Source organism: Chelmon rostratus, chromosome 7, assembly GCF_017976325.1.
Source record: "Chelmon rostratus isolate fCheRos1 chromosome 7, fCheRos1.pri, whole genome shotgun sequence".
In the NCBI taxonomy this organism is placed as follows: domain Eukaryota; kingdom Metazoa; phylum Chordata; class Actinopteri; order Chaetodontiformes; family Chaetodontidae; genus Chelmon; species Chelmon rostratus.
The window spans coordinates 16,973,645-16,995,008 of record NC_055664.1 but is presented as its reverse complement, the minus strand read 5'-3'; the positions used below and the strand labels follow the sequence as shown (position 1 = coordinate 16,995,008).

Sequence of the window (21,364 nt, the reverse complement as noted above, 5' to 3'; positions counted from 1 at the left end):
ACATCAGCATGCTAACATTGTGAGCATTTTAGCATTAGCATTAAGCTCACAGCAGAGACTCTGTCAGGGTTTGATCATTTGAAGCTTCCCTTTTCTTTTAGATTTCCTCTTTAAAATGATTTAGTGATTTATGGGCAGTTAATTTCACTTGTTTGTTTCTTTATTTCCACAGGGTGAGCCAGAACAACAAGCTGAACCTGATGACCAGTGAGAACCTGTCCATCTGTTTCTGGCCCACACTGATGAGACCAGACTTCACCACCATGGACGCCCTGACCGCCACCCGCACCTACCAGACAATCATCGAGAGCTTCATCCACCAGTGTGCGTACTTCTTCTACAATCAGCCGCTGGCCGACGGCCTCCCGGGCTCCCCCACCTCGACGCTCTCCTCCGGGGGAGGAACCTCGGCCTACTCCTGCATGGCTGGAGGCTACTCATCCTCGCCGACTCCGTCCCCGACTCCCTATGTCCTCCCCGCCACCCCTCCTGTCATCCCACACTACGGCCCTCCTATCCATCACCACCACCACCACCACCACCACCACCACCATCAACATCAGTCCCCGCCACACTCCCCACCTCCTACTCCGCAGTCCCCGATCCCAGCCCTGCTGTCGCCCTCCCTGCACCCCCATCACCCCCCTACGGAACAACACACGCTGTGAACCAGGGATAAGGGAAAGAGGGAAAAAAAGCAAAGAAGACGGAGAACAAGATTCAGAGAGATTAAAGGGTTCAGAATAAGAGATTTTGAAGTTTGGGAAGAAATTGATGAAGATAAATTGCGAGCAGGAGGTAGGAAGAGAAGTTGGGAGAGATTGAGTGAGATGCAGTATGTACAGGGAGAAACCTACATGTTTGGGAGAAGAAGGGGGCGTTTGAGCCTCCATCAGAAAAATGGACACACACACAAGGCAGAAAAGGGGAACACTGAAGAGCCTCTGAACTGTGGCAGTATGACCTTTCTCCCTCCTCGCCACTTTATCCCCCCTCTCTCAGTCTCACTTCATCTAAACCTGCCCTGCCTTATCGAGAACCTACTCACAAACACGCTAATGAAGAGCGAGATGTTGCCAGTAACTGTTGAAGGGACTCAGGGAGGGACTCAGAAGTAAAGTGCAGGTGAGGATGTGAACTCTGTTATGCTGGGATTGCTTCACCACACCCACACAAACAGACACACACTCGACACAAACACCCAGGGCCAGCGTGCCTCCGACAACCATCCTCCTCAATCCCGTAGCCTCCAGCTGTGCTCGGAAATTTTGGTGGCCGGCGCACGTTTTTGCAAACCGGCCTACCTGCTGTACCTATCTGGAGGCCGCGGCGGGGACAACCTGGAGCGAGTCCTGAACATGTGTTTGTTCATTTCGCCGCTGTACAGAGGACTTAAGCAAGAACCACGTGTTACGACTCACCCGGCAGGATGATCTGTCGTCCGCAACGTACACATTCCTATCTGTCAATCCCTCGCACACATCAGCGCAGACAAATTCAGTTTCAGTCGAGGCAGCGTGCCAGGCACAGGAAAAAAAAATCTCAACCAACTGGCTCTGCTAGGCAGCAAATTGGAGCAAAGGATTATGGGGGCTCTCACACCCCTTGGCATTCTGGGAAGGCTCCTCCCAGTCTCCTGTTTGCTCTCTCCCTCTCTCGGTTTGAACTTCAACCTCATGCCCCGTCTCGTCAAACACATGAAGAAAACAGCTTAAGTGGATCATTTAACTGGTCCGAATCTTGTTCCTACACTCACGTCCCCGCTGTCCTCGCGCATTTTTCATTCTGTTCTTCATGTGACAAAATGTTGGGAAACGCAGAGAAACCCGTCACTCAGCGAGTGGCCTTGTGTGTAAGTGTTTGTGCGAGTGTCTATCCGTCTGTGTGCGCATGTATCCATGCCTCTTTGTGTTACCTGAATTTCCCTGCATTAGGCAAATAGTGGGAGTAATTCCAGGGTTGGACCTTCGCCTGTCATGTTGCTTCTTTCACGCTGTGGTGGTTTTACGAGCGAGTCGGTGCTGCAGGTTTCACAGTGAGGACCTTGTTCAAAAAGCACTTTTCTGAGCACTTTGAAGGCACATTTTAAATTGGAGCTGCCATGGCATGACAGCCACCGTTCACTTTATTGTCAGTCCACCCTACTCTCTCTCTCTCTCTCTGGGAGCACACCACTGACATCTAGAGGAAGAAATGGGTATCGCAGCCATAACCTCACCTCCACTACTGCATGGGCGTAGCACCATTTTCCTACTGTGGTTTTTGTAGCGTCAGATTATCTTATAGGTGCAATTGTTAAGATTTTTCATCATTGTATGTCAGTTAAAATTAACTTTAGAGGTCATGAAGTATAAGAGTGTAAATAAGATAACAACAGCAGTTTGACATCTGGTACAAATCAATTGAGATTATATAGATTCGGGCTCTGTAGCTGCAAATCATGGGGCTGCATTGCAGTTGATCAGTGCAGTGAATAAAATTGCCTCTCTGTCTTTTGTTGTTAGCTTCCACTCCACCAAAGCACTCAGCCCTTTTGTAAAGGAGTGCATGCCACCTCCCAGACGCCATATTTGAGTGGAAGGAAATGGAGATTTAGGAAATTGAGGCACAATGAAGCATTACAGGCCAGAAAGTAAGAGCTGGAAGCAGGGCTCAAGCTTTGACAGGTGGGAGGCTTTTTATCGGCGGCAATAATTGGTAACCACTGCTCCGGGCCTCAGCCTTATGCCTCTGGAAAGGAGACTGGAACCAGTTCTATTTGGACTTGAAATATGATTTGCAAGCGTGTAACCACTACACCAGACTCCAGCCGCTGTCACTGTTATGCCACCACATCCCCTTGTCAGTCCCTGTCCAAAAGAGACAGTTGGGTCTGGGAGAGACAGCAGACAGAACAGACAGTCCATTCATCCGTCTGCATGACCGGAGCGGAGCATCTCAGAATTCCTCGGCCCAGCCTGCTGTTACCGTAGAAACCAGCGAGATGGGGCTCGAGGAGAACTGCTGAGCCCTGATCGAAGCAGCTTTTTGAAGTGTGTGTGTGTGTGTGTGTGTGTTTGTATGAGCTCAACATGGAGTGTGCACACGTGCTACTTGTTAATGTTAAGCAGATGCTCACCAAGGTCACTTATTCAGTTTGACACTGAATTGCATCTCTGCATGTTTCCCCAGACTGTCCTCCCTTCCCTAAAGGAAAAAAACAACCTTTTAACCAATCACTGAACTCTTAAAGGAGCTTTTATCAGTCTACACTACCTATTTACTGTGTGTGTGTGTGCGTGTTAGAGGAGTTAAGAGTGTGTGTGTTTGGGTGGGTGGGTATGAGCTAACATGCTAGCAAGCTGTGCTTGGCAGGCGGCCAGACACCAGCGTGATCCAAACAAACGTGAAGGAGAGGAATGCAGTTCTCCTTGCGGTCATTACCCCGCTGTGTAACCCTGTTAGCTCGTCCAGATTACACATACTGATCCTCAGAGAAAGTGTGAGAGAGATGGGGTCGGGGGGGAGGGAGGGGAGACAGACAGCGAATGGGTGAATGGGATCATTATTTTGGAGACGGAGGGAGGAAGGAGGGGTGACCACTGGTACTTGTGTGTGAACGCCGGCCAGTGGCGTTCCCTGTGTATATCAATGTGTTAATACTGAACTGACTGTGAGGCAGCCAAAGACTGTGGAAAAAAGGGTCGAGGGAGAGATGGGAAGCAAAGTGACAGTTTAGAAGAACAATTGAATTAAAAATGTGACTTTGGTTCAGCGGTAATATGTGGCTGCATTGCTTTTCTTTTTCTTTTTTTTTTTCTTTTTTTGCAACAATGGTGACAGATGTCTGTTAAGTTAAAATGAGAAACAAGCAAAACTATATTCAAATGGTTGTTTATTGGTATGTTAGGGGGTCTAACACTTTGCCCTTTAGTCAGTGGTGATAGAAAAAAAAGTTTCTTTTTATGTTTTATTTTAATAATTAAAAAATACAAAGCTTTTTTTTTTTTTAACAATTTCTTTGTTTGAGAGACCAGCCCAGTATAGTGCATGATTTCTTCCCAACCAGGGAAGAGGGCTCCACCACTCTCACTATTTAAGAGATGATAAAAAAAAATATTAAGAAATAATGGGGGGAAAAGAAAATAATTAAAAAAATGAAGTACTGTAAAGTGAAAAGATAACATCAAACAAAAAAAAACTGTCATTATTTGCTGAGTATGGTAATTTGTCTCAATGGGAATGGTGTATACAGCAAGGCCTTATGTGATCTGTATCATAGTTAATAAATCAAATCTTGTAAAACGTCTGCTTCTTGTCTCTTTGTCGCACGCGCGGGGAACAGAGGAAGTCCTGATCAAGCCTGAGGAGGAAGGTGATGTCCCAGGACACAGTCTGCAGTCAGTGTAATGAAGCCTTAACCTTAACTTTAAACGAACCACAACAAAGCTCTGGAAAAGCAAGTCGGCGACCCTCGAGGGCAGATTTCTTCTTGTTGTCAAACTACTGTTTAACATCGAGAAAGGACTAATACATGGCTGTTTATCAGCCTAAGAGGCAATACGTATCCTAATTTCCAAAAACACATTTTTGCAGGTAATGGTCCACACCAGCGTTTCTTGCAGCCCCTCATTAGCAGTTTGTCATTGATTTGCTTACTTTTTAGAAGTTTTAAATGCTTAAAGTGGTCAAATCATGTGGTCACTAGAAAGAAAATGAAGATTGGAGGAAATTGTGATGAAATAAAAAAAAATGTGTCGCATAAACATGTTGATTCTTAATTTATTTTCTGCTAATATTTCAACCACTCAGACTTATGTTTGGATTTAATGTCGAAAATGGCTGAAAAGTAGACATGTGACAGTAAAAGCAGCATAGATGTTACTCTGAAAATACTGAAATGTTATATACATGGCACTTGGTGGATTTTGAGTTAGAAAACCAATTAGCAGCAAATGTAGAGGCTGCAGGCTGGATTTAACTGTACATCCACCTGAAGTCCTCGCTAAGTCACCCAGTGAGATGTGTTCGTTTTGCAGATGTTGTGTGAGCAGTTCGGGGCTCTATGACTTTATCTCAAGGACACTGTGACATGTGGATGGAGTGAAACTGGGATCCTTACAAACCTTGCGATTAATGGCCAATATGCTCCACCAGCAGAGACACAGCTGCCCTAGATCCAGTTTTTGGGTGGAGGAGCAAAATACACAGCAACCCTGATCTATTTTCGCAGTGACCGACTCCACTCACACACTTTAATACATACTTTAAAAGAGCAATTTCCATTAATGAAATGTTTGCAGTCGTAGGAAGACTCGTGCACATCAATTTCTTCCACACTGTGTTCTATAAAGTTTTGCTCCACACAAAATGTGATAGTCTTTGCACCACAGTTTGTTGCTCTCCTCTCTCTGCACACTGTCGAAGGGACGCTAAAGCCGCAGGGTGGGGCGGCCGAGGTCACGGGGGCTCAGGGGACCCTCCTGGTTCTGGTGAGAGCGGGCCCCAGAAGGGCTCAGCCTGTGCCATTTCAGGGTGATGCAAGGATTCTGGTCCCTATGAGGGCGATGTGAAGGCCTCACTGCCATTTCATGGTGCCCTCATCTGACCTTTTCATTGAGTCAAACCAAAGGAAATCCATGTCCATGACCTTTGTGGTGCATCTCTCCATTCTGGCACGGGAAGAAAAAAAAAGAAAGCGAGAAAGCAGCTGATTGGGAATGAAAAGGGCAGGCCCGTGTGCACACAGGACACACGACCCTTGAACTCTAACCTTTAAGAAGTGTCACGAGGGAGAGAGCGGTGTGGGATTTGATTGGAAGTCAAATATGGGAATCGTCAACACTGCTCGACTGGCCGACGTGGCGGCGAAACTGCTCCAGGAAGGCCGGGATTAGTCACTGCGAGTGTGAGAGGGAATTTGCACAATTTGCAAAGTGAAACGAGTTAATAGGACTCCACTGAGCCATTTAGCTAAATCACAATGATCTAATATTCCCCTTTTTTTTTTCTTTAATCAAAATGTTTCTCCACAGGGCATTTTGCTGCTTTCCCTTGTGCGTGCGCAAACGCGCCACTAGGCGGCCGACTTGTCCCACGCTACCCATCGACCATCGCTCTGCTGTATCCGGGTGAAGGAGGCAAACGCGGAGCGTGGACCTAATTGATTGGGTCAAGGTTTGGATGTCAACAGCGAGACGACGTTTTAATCCTGCGCTCACAGTGAGCTGAATGCCTGAGACGAGCATCTGAAGACTTTTCTCATTGATGTGGAGCTCCACTTCCCCTCTCACAGTTTGAAGTTGGAGGAGGAAATAGGTTTGACTAAACTCCAGAGATTGTGGAGAGGGCGGAGGGAGGAGGAGGAGGAGGAGGAGGGCGCTCGGGAAAGTATAAGCCGCGGAATAAAGACAAAGAACTTAATTTGAAGTCATTGTTGCTCTGTATTAGAGGCGTGATGTGCTTCTGTAGTGCGAGGTGTGACCAAAAAAAAAAAAAAAAAGTTCCGAGGTAGACAGAGAGGAGGAGGAGGGAGGGGACATGTATGGAGAGAAGGAGACTGGTCTTATGATGAGTCGAGGCACGTATCTCCGCTCAACCGTGTCTTTCTGGGCTTCGAGCTCGCAGCTGCGGCGGCGGGTATTGAATTCAGATGCGGCCTGTCTCTCCGCTCCGGCCGCTACAGGTGGAAATGCTCTTATCAATACGGACTGTCCGAGCCTGACTGCGGGCCGATCCGTCTCATTGATGATTTTAGGTGCCCCTGCCCTCCCCGCGGAGCCCATTGATTAATGTCTGGGTCACAGTGGTATTTCCATATTGATACCTCGATTGATGACGGCGCTCCAGGAACAAGCCGTATTGAGCAGCCGGGAAGTGATACGTTTCAAACTGCTTGGCGGATGTATTTATGCATAATGGTGCACAATGAGGGTTAGATGCATGTGGTGGTGGGGGCGCAGGAGATGCAACTGTGTGGGGCAAAAAAAAAAAAAAAAATCACATCAATATTAACATAACAACAACCTGTTCTAGTCTTAACACCATGCAGATATTATAAAATATGGCACAGATGAGAGATGATGCCATTTTTTTTTTTATCATTCCTTATCTTTATCTTCCAGGAATATTAAGCATTCCTGCAGCACAGAAGCAGAGGAAGGTAAAGTAGAAGGAAAACAAAAATGTCTCATAATAAATTAAAGTTAGAAAGCTTTGTGTGCATGCATGCAATATATAAGCAATGTTTCTACAGGATTTACTTAATGTAAATGCCTCATGTAAAAGTCCTCAGTGTGAGTTTTTCTGAACTAAGAAGTGCACACGAGACGACGAGCAAGGCGGGAAAAAACAGACGCATCTAGAGGAGCAAAAAATGCTTTTTTTATTTTTACCCCTCGCTTCACCATCCAAACGCTGTGCTAGAAGGAATCAGTCTGAGAGGTTAAACTAATTCGTTGGCTCAACTGTTCATATTTTAGCTCAAAATCATCTGCAGCATTTGACAGAAGGGCATCAGGGGGTGAAATGTTTCACAAATGTAGGTGTTTCTGAATTCTTTTGTGAAAAACAGCTTGAAAACATCACAGCACAAATGACACGTGCAAACAGCACATGAGAGAAAGTTAACATTAACATTAAAAGCGGTCACATTGGGTTGCGTGGAGATCACGAAACGAGCTGGCGATCGTTAGGTACTTGAGTTTTCAAAGCAGCGTGAGAGAGCTAACAGAGCTTCACGTAAGACAAGACATGTGTGGCAAACTTGCAGGAGTATCATTAAATAATCTGCAGAATTATTTGGACCTGTCTTGAAAAAGCCGAATTTAAAAAGAACAGCTGTCATGTGGATGCAGTGTGATGGGTGAACAACACTGCACAGTGGTTTAGTAAGTGCTGCTAATTGGCATGCAGCCCAACGTGACCTTTGTAGCTGTGTGTGTTTGCAATGGTGATTTATGTATTTTGTGTATACGGTTTTGTCAGCACCTTACTGCTATGTGATAATTTTATCTGTGATATTTCCACGCTGTCTTTCTAAAAGCGGCTAGTTTTTCCTCATCGGGTCGAGTGCGCACACTGCATAATGCAGAACAACTCCACAGAGAGACCGGAGTTGTGAACCCAATTTTGGAGACACCCTAATTTAAAGGACAGGGAGACAACAACATGATTCTGTGGGACTTGTTCTGCTTGTTGTGGAGATTACTTCGGAGGCAGAGGGCATTGTGTGGAGATGATAGTCAGTGAGGAAAAATAAAGCGTCGAGCAGAGCTGATCCCACTTTGCGCTTTTAGGGTCAGTGGTCGAAATGGGCTCACGGCCTCCAGGTCCCCACGACACGGATCAGGGGCCCCGACGTATATCTGCTGATTACATCTCCTGAAGTGGAAAACATGCAAATAATAAATGTATGAGCAACGTGCTTGTTTTTTTGCTTGATTAATTATGCCGTTTAATTCCAGATCCACCACGCCGCTCCACCGTATAATTTCCCAGTGGTCTTGGCTGTTTCTTCTCTCACATGCGCTCTCTCCCTTTTTTTTTTTTTTTTCCTCATTGCAAAATGAATCATGGATCCAACCGTCTGTACCCGGGGGAAAGCGGCGAGCTGGCGAATGGGCTGACCAATCATGAGCATCAGAGGCAGACACACAGACGGAGGGAGCCTTTTGTTGTGCGCTGCACTCATCAAGTTAGAAGACAACTACCGATTTGGCCTGAAGAAAATTAGGAGATGGAGTGTAAGGAGACAAAATAAGCGACTTCATCTTTGTTTATCTGTTTTCTCTCTCACTCGTTACATGAAATCTCCTCTTCCCTCCTCCTTGCTCTGCAGGTTATCCAATCAGACTGGCCAGTGTGTGTTTATCTGAGTGGGTGGCAGAGTTTCAGCGCCATTCATAATGTCAAGTGGGACCATGACTGCTCTTCTATTCCCAGCCTGGCCAACCCTCTCTCAGCCTCCTGACAGTTCCAGGTTAGCCTTCTCTCCCCTCTCCCCTGGCCCTCCTCTTCTCTCTCCTCCAGCTTTCCTCTCCAGCTCTCCCAGGGGCCCCACTGAGAATACTGCTCAGATCCAGGCCTCTGAGCCCCAAAGCCAGCCCTAATCCTCCATATCGATCGCCCTGAGAATTTCCTCCCCAGCACAGCAGGCCCCGCTCCCCGGCGCTCATGCTCCTCGACCCTGAACAGCCAGCACTTCTCAGCCAGAGAGGCAGACAAAATAGGGTCAGGTACATTAGCCTACCTGTGTCTTCTCAACAGATGGATCCTGTTGATGTGCGTTATTAGGTGGTTATAGCGGGAGGCACGTTGCTCCTGACGGTGCTGGTGTTGCCTCTCCAAATGAAGCCGCTTTCCCGTGATTTGCTCGATGAACATCTCTAACGTCCTTTTCTGACACCAGGGGCACTTGATAGACTCCCTCTGCAGCTTCCAGGTGGTATATGAAATGGTTGCAGTAGCTCAGCTGATTGTTGTGTTGCAGTTAAAGAGTGTGTGGAAACTAGTCAGCAAGCGAGCAGATAATAACAGTGAGCTAACAGTAATGGATAAATGGCTGAAACGTCCCGGCCTCTGCCACTCAAGATGATATGCAAACTTCACGAAAGTGGCCTGATTGTTAGGCGATTGTTACAATATGTATAGAATATGCAGTTTTATGTCGTGTTAAATAACATCCATTTCAAAATCAGTTCAGACAGGTGTCGTCAGTGAAGAGTAATTGAGCTCATCTGATGAGGTTGATTGTGCTCTAGTATGTACATTCTGTGTTGGTTTTTGTCTTTCCCTTTCCCTCTGAATCTTTTGATGATATTTTTGGTTGTCAGTGGTGAAATTCTTTGCAATTGTGCACTGAGAAATGTTGTTCTTAAACTGTTGGACTATTTGCCTTCACCCATGTATTAACATCCTTTATCCAATCATGTGTTCACAAAGTGTGTTTCATATGTTTCATACCCAATCATGATCCTATCACCTGTTACCAATCAACCTGTTCACCTGTGGAATGATCCAAACAGGTGTTTCTGGAGCGATCTACAACTTTCCAAGTGTTTGAAACATGTTGCTGCATCAAATTCAGAATAAGCAGATATTTACAAATTCAATGAAGCTGACGTGATGATGAGAGAAGCATTAAACATATTGTCTTTGTCCTGTTTTCAATTGTGTGTACGTCAGAAAGGGCTACGAAATTATCACGTGTTTTATTTCCGTTTAACACAGTTCCCCCAGCGTTTTGGAGAACATGAGATAAGTTTGAAAAGTACAATTCATGGCTGAAAACAGCGACTGTGAGAAATCTAAAACACACATCTCTTGGCGTTAGGATAGGCCATATTTCCATCCATCATGATGACGGTGGAGTAATGGAAGGTGGTGTGTGCTATACAACTCTGCTGGAAGATGAGAAAGCATCATTACTGGAGTCCTCCTGGGAAAGCTCCCAACCAACAGTCTATCCCGTGTAACATACTTGTTCATAATTTATTTACGCGGCGAGCTTCCTCTGGACTCTGCTGTGTGTTTTACTGCGAGTGTGGAGGTATTCGAGAGGTTTTTCCCTCAATCTCTGCCTGCTTGTGAACAAGCCCGGCAAGGCTATGGATCCGGTACAATAGCAGGCATAGATGATTAAACCTCATACTTTATTAACACATTCGCTGTGTGGTTGGCATGCTAACTTCATCCCAATCATGGATGGGGGAGGGGGGAGCGCTCGAACATTTGGCCCTGTCAAAATGCCGCTCTGTGGACCAGTTAGAGCGTCTCTGTCTATATTGGCATTTAAGAGCCAGTACAGATGGTAATGTATCAATACTCTGTTTAAACAGGGCTTGGAGCCACATTTCTAAATCAGCCCCAGAGATATTTTTGGCAAAATCTGTTTCCAGTCCTTCTTGGGTAAATTTTACAAATTCGGTTGACTTGTGGTTCGGTACGTCATCACAATATACTGCAGGTGCATCTTTTATCTGCGTTTGGATTTTATTGCGAGGGATAAATTCAATACTCATGTACCTTTTACACTGTCTGCCCACCTTCTCCAGCCTCTCCATGCTTCTCATTCATTAGCGTCTCTTCTACCTGAGCTGACCGTACACCCTTAGCCTTCACACACACACACACACACACACTGTATTTTTGCAGCTTTTCCCTCCATCTCCTCGCTCCCAGCTCTCTATACTTCAGTGCGTCGCTCTTTCCTCTCATATGTCTCCTTCCCTGCCCTTTCCTCACGCCTGCTTCCTTTCTTCGCACCCCCTCTCTTCCCGTTTTACCCTTGCTCTGCCTGCTCTCCTCTCGCCCACATCCCTCCCTCCTTCCCCTCCTTCTCTCCTCTCTCCCTCTTTCTCTTTATTAATTTATTGGGTTGTTATTCTCCTTGCCTGGCTCTGCTAATGAAGGCAGGATGCAGATGAGGGCGAAGGTCGTCTCCGTAGCGATCGACCCCACCGCCCCGCAGCATGGCACTCTGACTGGCACAGGTCAGTGGCAGCTGTCAATCAAAACACACACATGCACATATACATGCACGTGCCCACGTGCACTCGCATACACTACTGTACCACTACAATAAATTCACACATGAAGATGTTAGCCGTGCTGTATTATAATTAACAATTTGTAATTAGTCATAGAAATTCAGATGCTTTGGAGCACATCGGTCTCTTGCAGCGGAGGTTCCCAACCTTTTTTGTTTCTAACCTCTTATAATGAAGCAGGCGGTGGTAACATGCAACCACTCCTCATACTTCATGCATGCCTGTGAGACTGTGAGCAGCTTAACCAGAGTGACGTTTCCTCCTCAGATGTTTGCATTTCAATAATTTTCAAAGGCCCGAGAATGTAAAACTGTCCAGAATTTCAGAGGAAAAAAGCAAAGATGAGAGAAGAGTCAAAACAAAAAAGAAAGTAGCAGAAATACTCTCCAGTATTGCCTCTATTTAGTCCACCCTCTTTGATATGAATAGGGTGGACAGTTAGACGGTGTGCTGTAAAATCATGAAAAGGCAGCACCACAAACTGCAGCCTCCACTGTGATAATAGAGTTGAATCAACTCATCTCAACCCTTCATGAAAAGGGATTTATTTATTGTATTTGACTGCATTTGTTTTCATGAATAAATTGGTAACTCAAAGCATCATGTAATGTCAGCCTGTCAGCCGGTCAGTCCATGTCTTTGATCGACACTGACAGCTATTGATTTTGTACAGGCATTCATGGTGCCCAGAGGATGAATATGAAAGACTCTGGTGATCCCCTGACTAAGCTTCATACAGTACAACATCTGTGGTGGGAAGTTTATTATTAGCGTCAGCACAATTCTTGTTTATTTTCCCTATGTAAATTATATTTATTCAACTTCACTGCTCTTGTTGGTGCATTGCTGCATATCTCAGCATGTTACCACAATGACTTTGGTATGTAGGTAACATATCTCAGTGGGGTAGACGTGAGGTAGACATTTGTGCTTTTGATGTTTTGATTTGTCCAATAATGTGGTTTATTTACCCTCAAAACTGAGATTCCCATTAGCCTCAGCTGTACTTTGTGCTGAAGTGTTAGCAGGCTTACATGCTAAAGCAGTGAATCTCATACTGGAGGACCCCTCGTGGGAGACATAGAGCCTGCAGGGGGCTGTGGATGACAAGGGGAAAAATTTGAAGTGCAACAAAATTGAATTTATATTATTTATGCAGGAAAAAATAAATATTGCTCTGACTTTTATTTCACGATTGGTAACGATTGATAAAAAATGTGGGTTGGGGGGCGGTAAACTTTTTTTTGGACGCGAGCATGACAGAATAAGTTTGGAAACCACGGCGCTACAGTGAGATGATGAACCCGGTAAACATTACACCTGCTAAACTTCAGCATGTAGAAATTGTCTTTGTGGGCATGTTAGCAGGCCGACGGCGTCGCTGCGCCTCAGTGCCGTCTCACTGGGCCGCTGCTGCCTCTTCTTTTCTGTCTTGCTAATCACATTGCAACCCTTTACGGGGTCCTGATCCCCAGGATGGCAACCAGTGCCGTATACAACATCACATGTGTTCAAAAGGCATCACCTCAACACTTACAAACACAAATATACGCACAGACGGTCTTTCATTTAACACATTTGCATGTATGTTTGTGTGTCCGCAGGCTGCAGTGTTACGGTACAGTGTCTAACCCCTGCCATGTCGTTCATTGGCCTCGACATGGTGAAGACCTTTGAATTGCTCCTCCCTTTGTCTCGTATCTCGACACTTGTAGCATTTACAACCTCTGCTCTTCGTCACAGCATGTCAAATTATTGTGTGTGTGTGTGTGTGTGTGTGTGTGTGTGTTTGTAGAAGCAGCCTGTGTTCAGACATTCTGTATGCATGTCGATTTTGTTCATGGTTATTGTTGTGGGTTTATTTGTGTGCTCAGCCATGTTCCTGAGTGTGTTCTCCTGCATCTGGTTGTCTGTGAGTGTGCATGAGCACGCACACACACACACCCTCAAGCGCACACACACACATACACACACCTATCTCTATTAGCAGTATAGTAGTGTTAACAGTGTTATGCCATGCGTGAACCTCCCCACCTTTCCCTCATATCTATGCAAAGCTGGGGTCCTGTCAATCAGTCACCTTGGTGACATAGAGCCCCACCTCCCCAATTAGAGCTGACAGGGCAGGATTAGGAGGGGGGCGGGCCCCCGCCGACCTGCCTACGTGTCAATCACGCGCCGGGCATCCACACGCCTGTTTACTGTCAGATCCCATCTCCGTCTGTCAGACTGCAAGGCAACCATCGCCCAGGGAGGAGAGGAGGAGGGTGGGGATAGGCGGAGGGGGGGGGAGGAGGAGATCTGATCGGAATTAACTATGCTTCTCCCCACAGACCGGCCGTGCTTTTAATTCATGAAAGGGATGAGGAAAGTGGGAAGAGAGAGCGAGTGATAAAGGGAGGAGAGCGTTTAAAACCCAGAGCAGGGCCTTCTTTAGAAGTTTTCAGAGTGATGTTTCTTCTCTCCCTGACAATCACTTTTCTTCTCTTGCTGACTCTCCCTCCTGTCTCCCTCTCTCACTTAGACTTCTTTCGAAGGTGTGCTTCATGCCCCCTTAAAGCTGCTATGATTTATCAACGGCCTTTCCTCTCTCTGAAGTTGTTATTTGACCCTGGTTTTTTAAAGTCGCACAAATACTGTATTAGTGTTTTTTTGACTAAGAGAGTTAAGGTCAATTTATTTAGTTCTGCACATGCTCATGCAAATTTGTGTCTCTGTTCCAGTACGTGTCTGGGGATGAGGGTCCTGGCTACAACACCTACAGTGTGTGAATACATAATGCTGTTATGCTCCTCAGACTGTGTGTGCGCGTGTTAAAGCAGTGTCATGTGTGCAGAGTTTACACAATGCTAATGTGTGCGCGTTTGCTTGTGTATTCGTGGCTCTGCGGTCCCTGGTGTGTGTGAATTTCTTCGTTTTTAGGCTCTGTGGTAGCGGCCTCGCTTTGACCCCGGCGCCCTCACTCTAATCCTTTAGCAAATGAGGGCTGTGTGGGGCTGAAGGGGGTGTTTGGGGGTCTGCGCCAGGCCACAGTTTTAGGATTAGAGGACCAGATCGAAGGTCCTGGGGTTATGAGGGATGAAGACGAGGGAAAGAATAGATTGCACTGGAAGAAAAGGGGAGGATATTGTCAGCATTGTGTCAGCCACCAGTGGTCATATGGGATGTCTCATTATGTCCACCACGTTTTTTTGTCCACTTATGTTTGTTTTTTAGTTGGCGGGATAAAAATCTGCATAACAGATTTCAGTGGCATTGATTTAGACTACAGTCCATAACGTCCAATACGTGGACATTTACAAACCTCTTGAACTTCTTGATTCTGACTACAGAACCATTTCATACTTTTGCCTGAGCAGAATGGTCCTACACATTTCATCCAGTCCTCACCGTATTTGGATGATGCCAAATTGTGGCCAGATTCTTGTAGATCAAACCTTAACTGTCATGAGTCTTGAAGGCATCGTGCAATTGCAACCACACTTTAACATCTCAACTCCAAAAAAAAAAAAAAAAATTTGATGGCTTATCATCTATAGCTATAGGTGGTGCAGCAGGAAATGACTGAAATCGCTGGTCATAATTCAATCCTCCACAAAGTCCCAATATTCTTATACAGAAATTAGACTCTCCATAAATCAACGTGATTTAAATAGGTAATATTTTTAGTCACTTTGCAAACTCGTTAGCAAACAGCTGCTTATTTACACATACAGCAGTTACCGAGCAACATTATCATTCATCTGGAGTCCCGTTTCTGGCCACCTGGTGAATTGAAGTCCAGTATTCACTCTCTTTTAGCTCTGTTTTTGGTCTCCACCAACCCCTGAGGGAAACATCTGCCCTCTTTTGCTGCTAAATGCTCCATTATGTTCACCAGCTACTCGCTAAATGCATCTGTGTGCTGTTTGGTGCCGAGCAGGTTGTGTACAGTTGGTTTAAGGGCAAAACCGTGGAGTTGTGGCCAGACAGCTAAACAATGAGCTGAAGCTCACTATCGGCTCAGTGAGGCCGAGGCGAGCTGCAGATTCTGGGGATAATTCTCTGCAGGTTCATCGCTACGAGCAACGTCTTTCACATTTTTGTTACATTTTTATTAATAAAAAAATATAGATGATATAGAAGCTGCTTTAAAGAAAAGACCATAAGAATGTTTTTTAGTCTGAATCTAGACATGCAATAAAAACGTCTACACATGTTCTCTTATTAAAATAAAATATTTAGAGCATTTGTTAGCCTTGGTGGAGGCATGAGCTCGCTGATATCTCTATTTCTTGCTTCCACATTGTCTCTCATATATATAAATATGCGTTTTGTCTGCATGATTGTCGCGGCGAGTAAATGAATGTGAGTTCATTTTGAGTAAACAGTTTATCGACGATCATGCAATCTGCTGCTGACAGGTATAGGTGTACCATGTCATTTCTGCTGATAGCTGTGTGTTCCCAGTATTTGTTGGTACGAGGCATATGTGGGTGGAACATGTTTGTGTGTGTGTGTGTGTGACGCGTGTGAGTGTGTGTTTGCATTAGAGATGCATTCCAGGGTTGTGTCTGAGACGCAGCTCAGGTGTCTGTTGGTGTCTGTTGAACGACCTCGCTGCAGGGAACAGGCTATCAGGCTGAAAGGGAGGCTATCATGTTAATTACTTTACACACACCCCACCAGCCAAGCGTGCAACACAACTGCTGAGCTCACACAAACACACACACATACGTTCTCACACATGCACCTGGGCACACACACTGCGAAGCACATGCACGTACACACTAAATCCGCCGTCTTTCTTTCATTTTGTCGTTTTTCTGTCTTGCCACTCGCATTTGAAGGCCTTGGACATCAATTCCCTTTTGCTTTCAAGAAAGATTGTTTTATATTCTAATCAATTCAACTCCGTCCTGTGAAATTAATTGACATTCATTCAATGATTTTAAATTCCTCCGAGGCTGTTCTTTTGTTTCAGCCTGTCAGTGAGCTGCAAGTGAGATCGGGCTAAATGTTTTGTCATCTCACACTCCAGGGTAAGCCAGCTCCAAAGCGCGAGCCTGAGGTCAGCTTAACCTCCTCACAATCTCGCCTCTCGTCATCCATACCGCCGGTGAAAGGAGGGGGAAACAATGCACATTCGTGATCAGGAACTTGGGTGAAGCTCGATCTTTCTGCAGCCTTCGTATGTCTGCTCAGGAGGAATTTTTTTCAGAATCGTGTCGGGGGTTTGAACGGCGGGTCCGGCGCTCTCAGGCCAGGGAAAACAGAGGAGTGGTATTGGCTGGGGCAGGTTGATGCCTTTAGTTAAATGATGCTGGCACGCAGAGGGATTGCTTTGGGAAGTTGTCATCCATCATGATTTTAGAATGACTCAAAGCAGCACTCTGCTTTTGGGGTTATGGTCTGGGATCCATGATTGATGGGAAGTGCATGTGTGTGTTGGAGGGAGGCGAGAGAAACAGTGTGTTTATGTGCTAAAGTGAAGATAGGCTTGCAGTTAAACTGTTCCTCTGGAGAAGTTTGTTTAATTCTCTGCTCCTTTTTCATGTTTTCTTAAGGAAGTTAATGGGAGCTCCACTGATTAAAGTTACTCTAAATCAGATAATAATGATCAATGTGGCAAAATGTCCATACCTATTTATCTTTTAGGGCGCTCTGATCCCTGCGCGTCGTCTTGTGCACGGATGCACCCCCGTGTGTACGTTATTGTATTTCTTTAAGCTGAAGCATTTTGTCTGTCTTTGTCTATCTCCGCCTTCCCCTTTTCCAGGTTCAAGTCTCACCTAAGTTAATTCTTCAATTAGCGCGATCCCGATTTTCTGGAGAGATCGCACCAATCGATGTCCAATTAGCATGGCTCCCTAGCCCCGAGAAGAGGGGGACGGCCGCCGTGGTCATTTTAGAGAACAGGAGGTTGGGGTGGGGTCTGCAGTTGAAGGCAGAGCTTTAGAGGAGATGAGATGGAAAGGAGGGAGGAGAGGTAGCATGGAAGAGAGATAGAAAGCGGGTGAGAAGAAAGCATTCGAGGCCTGTAAGTGGGTGGAGGTGAGGAGGGAGCATCGGGGTCTGGGGAGGTGGGGTGTAGATGTTAGATGCTCAATCAAGCTGTGTGAGGACAGTGTAATTAATCCATTGAAGATGTCTGATTGCAGATGACTTTGGGAATACCAGAGTGGTGGCTCGGCCTGGGAGAAGGGGGAGGGCGGCAACAAGATGGATGCACGGATGCGGGGGAGTGGAAAAGCGGAAGGGCAAACAGAGGGAGAGAGTGAGATTAATTGAGACAAGGGAGATACAGTAGCTTTTAAATGAGAAGGATGAGTTTCGGTGACAATGTAGAAAAAGGAAAGAAAGGGAGGAAAAAAAAGGAAAGAATTGATCATGTCAGGGTTAGGTCGAAGCATCACTCACAGCACTATAGGGATAAAGACCTCCACCAGATGTCACATGTGTGTAAAGAAAGAATCACAAGGCTGCTAACTCATCCCTGAGCTTCTCACTGCTAAAACACTCTCCTACCAGACAAATGAGTGTCTATCCTGTTCTAATGCTAATATGCTTTTAAGGCACTATTAGCCGGCAGAGTTTTGCTTTTATTTAATGGACTATTAATTTGTTTGAATGCATTTTGTCTCTGTGGCTGCAGCACAGAGTTGACTTGGCTTTAGCTCAGCATCCTGAACGGCACATGATTTACTTACCCACAGCTATTTGGAGGCTAAGCCTTCATAATCTAATTAAATTTGATAAAGCAGAGTAATCATCAGAGTATTATGGCGAGTACTCATCGTACTGATATGGTAATTTTGTTCTGTCGTGATTGAATGTTTTCATTAAGGGTTTTTTTTCCGTTGCATTCATGTCTGAATATGTTTTAAGCTGCATTCACTTTGTTGCAGTATGTGGTTGATAGCAAAGCTAATGCTCGCCGTTTTCACGGAGAGAAAGACAGCAAACGGTGCTGGCGCCACTTTTCACGCATGCAGGTGGAAAACGCTGACAAAAGTTGAATCCTCTAAATGTTTGACTTCTTTCATGCGGAGGAGACCGACTTGACAACTCGAAAAGCACTTTTCCTCTCTTGAACGTTCAAGTCAAATGGGTGCACACACCTGCACAAACAGTGCAGTCTGCAGGTAGTGGGACGGTGACACATTTTTGTTGTTTTGCTGGTTTCATTTCTTATTTCTCTATATTTTCATCCTTATGTTGCATCTGCACCCTCCGTCTGTCACTTTTGTCTGTTAAAGAATTAAACTGACTCGATCCAGCAGATTAGATTTTGAATGGAAACTATTACTATCTGATTAAAAGCTGCTTTCAACTGTAATTTGAGAACAGCGTAACTGCTGTAGCCCTTTTTATACATGTAGTACTATAATGTTAATAGTTGGTGTCCAAGCCTTTGCAGTCAGTAAGAACCCACAGACCACAGCAGACACTGGTGAAGCTCTACCACATCTGTGCCGTAACCACCCTCATTTTGTGTCTGTCTCAGGGCTTTCTGTCAACACATAAACAGACACATTAAAGCTCCTTTGTTGCCTTTTCTGTGTACTTGTAGTGATTGTCTTGCTGGCTGCAATTCCTGGAGTGGTCACCTAATGTGCATGCAAACACCCTTGAAGGCTAAAAGCTGAAGGTCAGCACTTGGACCTCATTTCAAATCTGAGTACAGAGCCTAAATACTGTAATCACTGCCCTACTGTTCATAGACGGTACATTTGTCCAATTGCTGCCATCTTCTAATAAAGATCAGGCAGTAAATGAATTGATGTTTTTGTTGCACAGTCTGAGAGAAGAAGATGAAATTTCATGTTTCAGCTGCACTCTTCCGTTTTCCTTCTTGGATTCATTTACAAAAGGAATTACAGTTAATAATTGATGCAAAAATGTGACCTTTAATACATTCAATGAATAATTGAAAATGAACATGATGCTACTTAATGGACTGCGTTTTTATGTATCTGCATGTGTGGAGTGGTCAAGGCTTGTGTTTATTAAAATTACCATGGCAACAAAGACGGAGGTTGCCTTTGCATTCAGCTGGCATTCTGCACCACCGACCTGTATGACTACATCTGTGACTCAACGACACTGTCGTAGGATTTAATGTTAGATTCAGTTTGACCCCTCATAATTTGTCTATATTACATTTACCATTTTAATGGAGTGATCTAATGAGGTGATTAGAACAGAAATGAACTGTGATACAGTGTTTCAGGAGTGTGTGTTTTGCACAAATGCTTGCTTGTACTTGTGTGAATATGTATTTATTCACTATACATCTGCCGTTATTGATAGATAAACCTGTTAAGTCAGGTGCACACACACACCTGCCAGCATCGTGATACAGTACGTAGCTTCACGACTCACTTCTAGCCGCCATGGCTCGAGCGGTTTGGTTTTCTCAATAGCGAACACTGTTTGAGGGGAGACTGCGGGGGGCACGCAAGGTCTCGAATGAAAATAAAGCGAAGACAATGGGGGCGAAATAGAAATTAGTGGAGAGAAAGACAAACAGAAAGATGACAATGTGAGATAGAGTGATCGGGAGATGCAAGAAGATTGCGGAGAAAATTGTCCAGAGTGGAGAAAAACAGTGACAGACAGTGGCAGAGTGGAGGGAGAAATGTAACAGACAGACTCGGGGAGAGAGAGACAGGCAGAGACAGACAGAGCGAGAGATAGACAGTGACAGAGGGAGAGATAGACGAGCTGTGTGAGGATGCAGAGAGTGTCCCCCTCTCTCGGCTGCTGCCAGAGGCAAACAGACAGCCTCTCTGCTGGTGGAATGCTAATGCAACAAGCTGCTCCTCTCTTGTCTTCCCTCCCTTCTTTACCTTTCTTCTTCTTTAACTCTCCTCTGTGCAGAAAGTTTAGAGACTATAGACACAAGCATAGACTTTAATAGTGGAGACCCCGATGCTTTTGAATCATTTGCACTTTGCGGAACCGTCTGCGCATGTTTGTTCTGCAAAAATCGGGCGCAGCGAGCATCATGTTGTCAGAACATAATGATTTTTAATGGGAGTTTAGTTGTGTGTGTGTGTGGAGGGGAATCTTAGATGAGTTATTATTTGACCTCTCCTGCACCTCTCCCCCCCCTCCATCAATACTAACATCATGTTTGTCTGCAGCTCAGTAGCCATGGCTACCGTGGTGTTAGTGGGGGGTCGCCATGTCAGGGGGCCGATCACAGGTCAGTCAGTCGACCTTTCCCTGTCTGTGTCGCAGTCGGCTGACCTCTGACCCCCGGCCCAAAAGAGAGACACAAAGCAGTTGTTCTGGGGACGATATACGTCTCCTGGCTTTATCGCCCAGGCAGGTCCCTCACTTCCATCATTTAAGACATTCACGTCACATCACACGGAGAAATGCCCGCAAGTTAAGACGATGGTTATTTTTCCTCTCGGACCCCGCCACGTTTTCCTGCCGTGGCGACAGTCATCAGTTCTCAACTTCAGGCAGGACATAACCTTGAGTGGAGCAAGCCGGCTGAGCCTGTCTCCCACCCACCCACACCCAAACCCCCCCCCCCCCCCCCCCCCCCCCCCCCCCCCTCCCCATCTGTCTGCCCGTCCGTGTGTCTGTCTGTCTGCGCGGAGATGGCAGCTTTTGAGAAATGGCGGCACACTCTGAAGTGTGATCCATTTAGATAGTGGCGAGGTTCTCTCCGTGCGCACACGTGCGCGCGCGCCTGCGCTAGACGCACGCCTCTCAACACACACACGAACACGGACGCAAAGAAACAGATCTCTCCTCCCTACACACACACACACACACACGGCAGTCTCTTGACATGCACTTGCTTGGTTGACAAGTCATCTCAGATAAGCTTGAGTGAC

The 21,364-nt window shown here is 45.7% G+C and overlaps 2 protein-coding genes across 2 annotated transcripts in view; both read left to right on the top strand.

Moving 5' to 3' along the window:
• Nucleotides 1–4,668, top strand: part of arhgap35a (Rho GTPase activating protein 35a) — a 61,386-nt gene extending 56,718 nt beyond the window's left edge. Inside the window, exon 7 of the mRNA XM_041940367.1 lies at nucleotides 173–4,668. Within this exon, the coding sequence (XP_041796301.1) occupies nucleotides 173–668 (496 nt within the window). The 3' untranslated portion in view covers nucleotides 669–4,668. The remainder of the gene's footprint in view (nucleotides 1–172) is intronic.
• Nucleotides 4,669–8,582: 3,914 nt separating this feature from the next.
• The window catches only part of npas1 (neuronal PAS domain protein 1), a 60,046-nt gene continuing 47,264 nt past the window's right edge, over nucleotides 8,583–21,364 (top strand). Inside the window, exons 1-2 of the mRNA XM_041940635.1 lie at nucleotides 8,583–8,723; nucleotides 8,819–8,959. The gene's annotated coding sequence lies outside the window, so the exon portion shown is untranslated. The remainder of the gene's footprint in view (nucleotides 8,724–8,818; nucleotides 8,960–21,364) is intronic.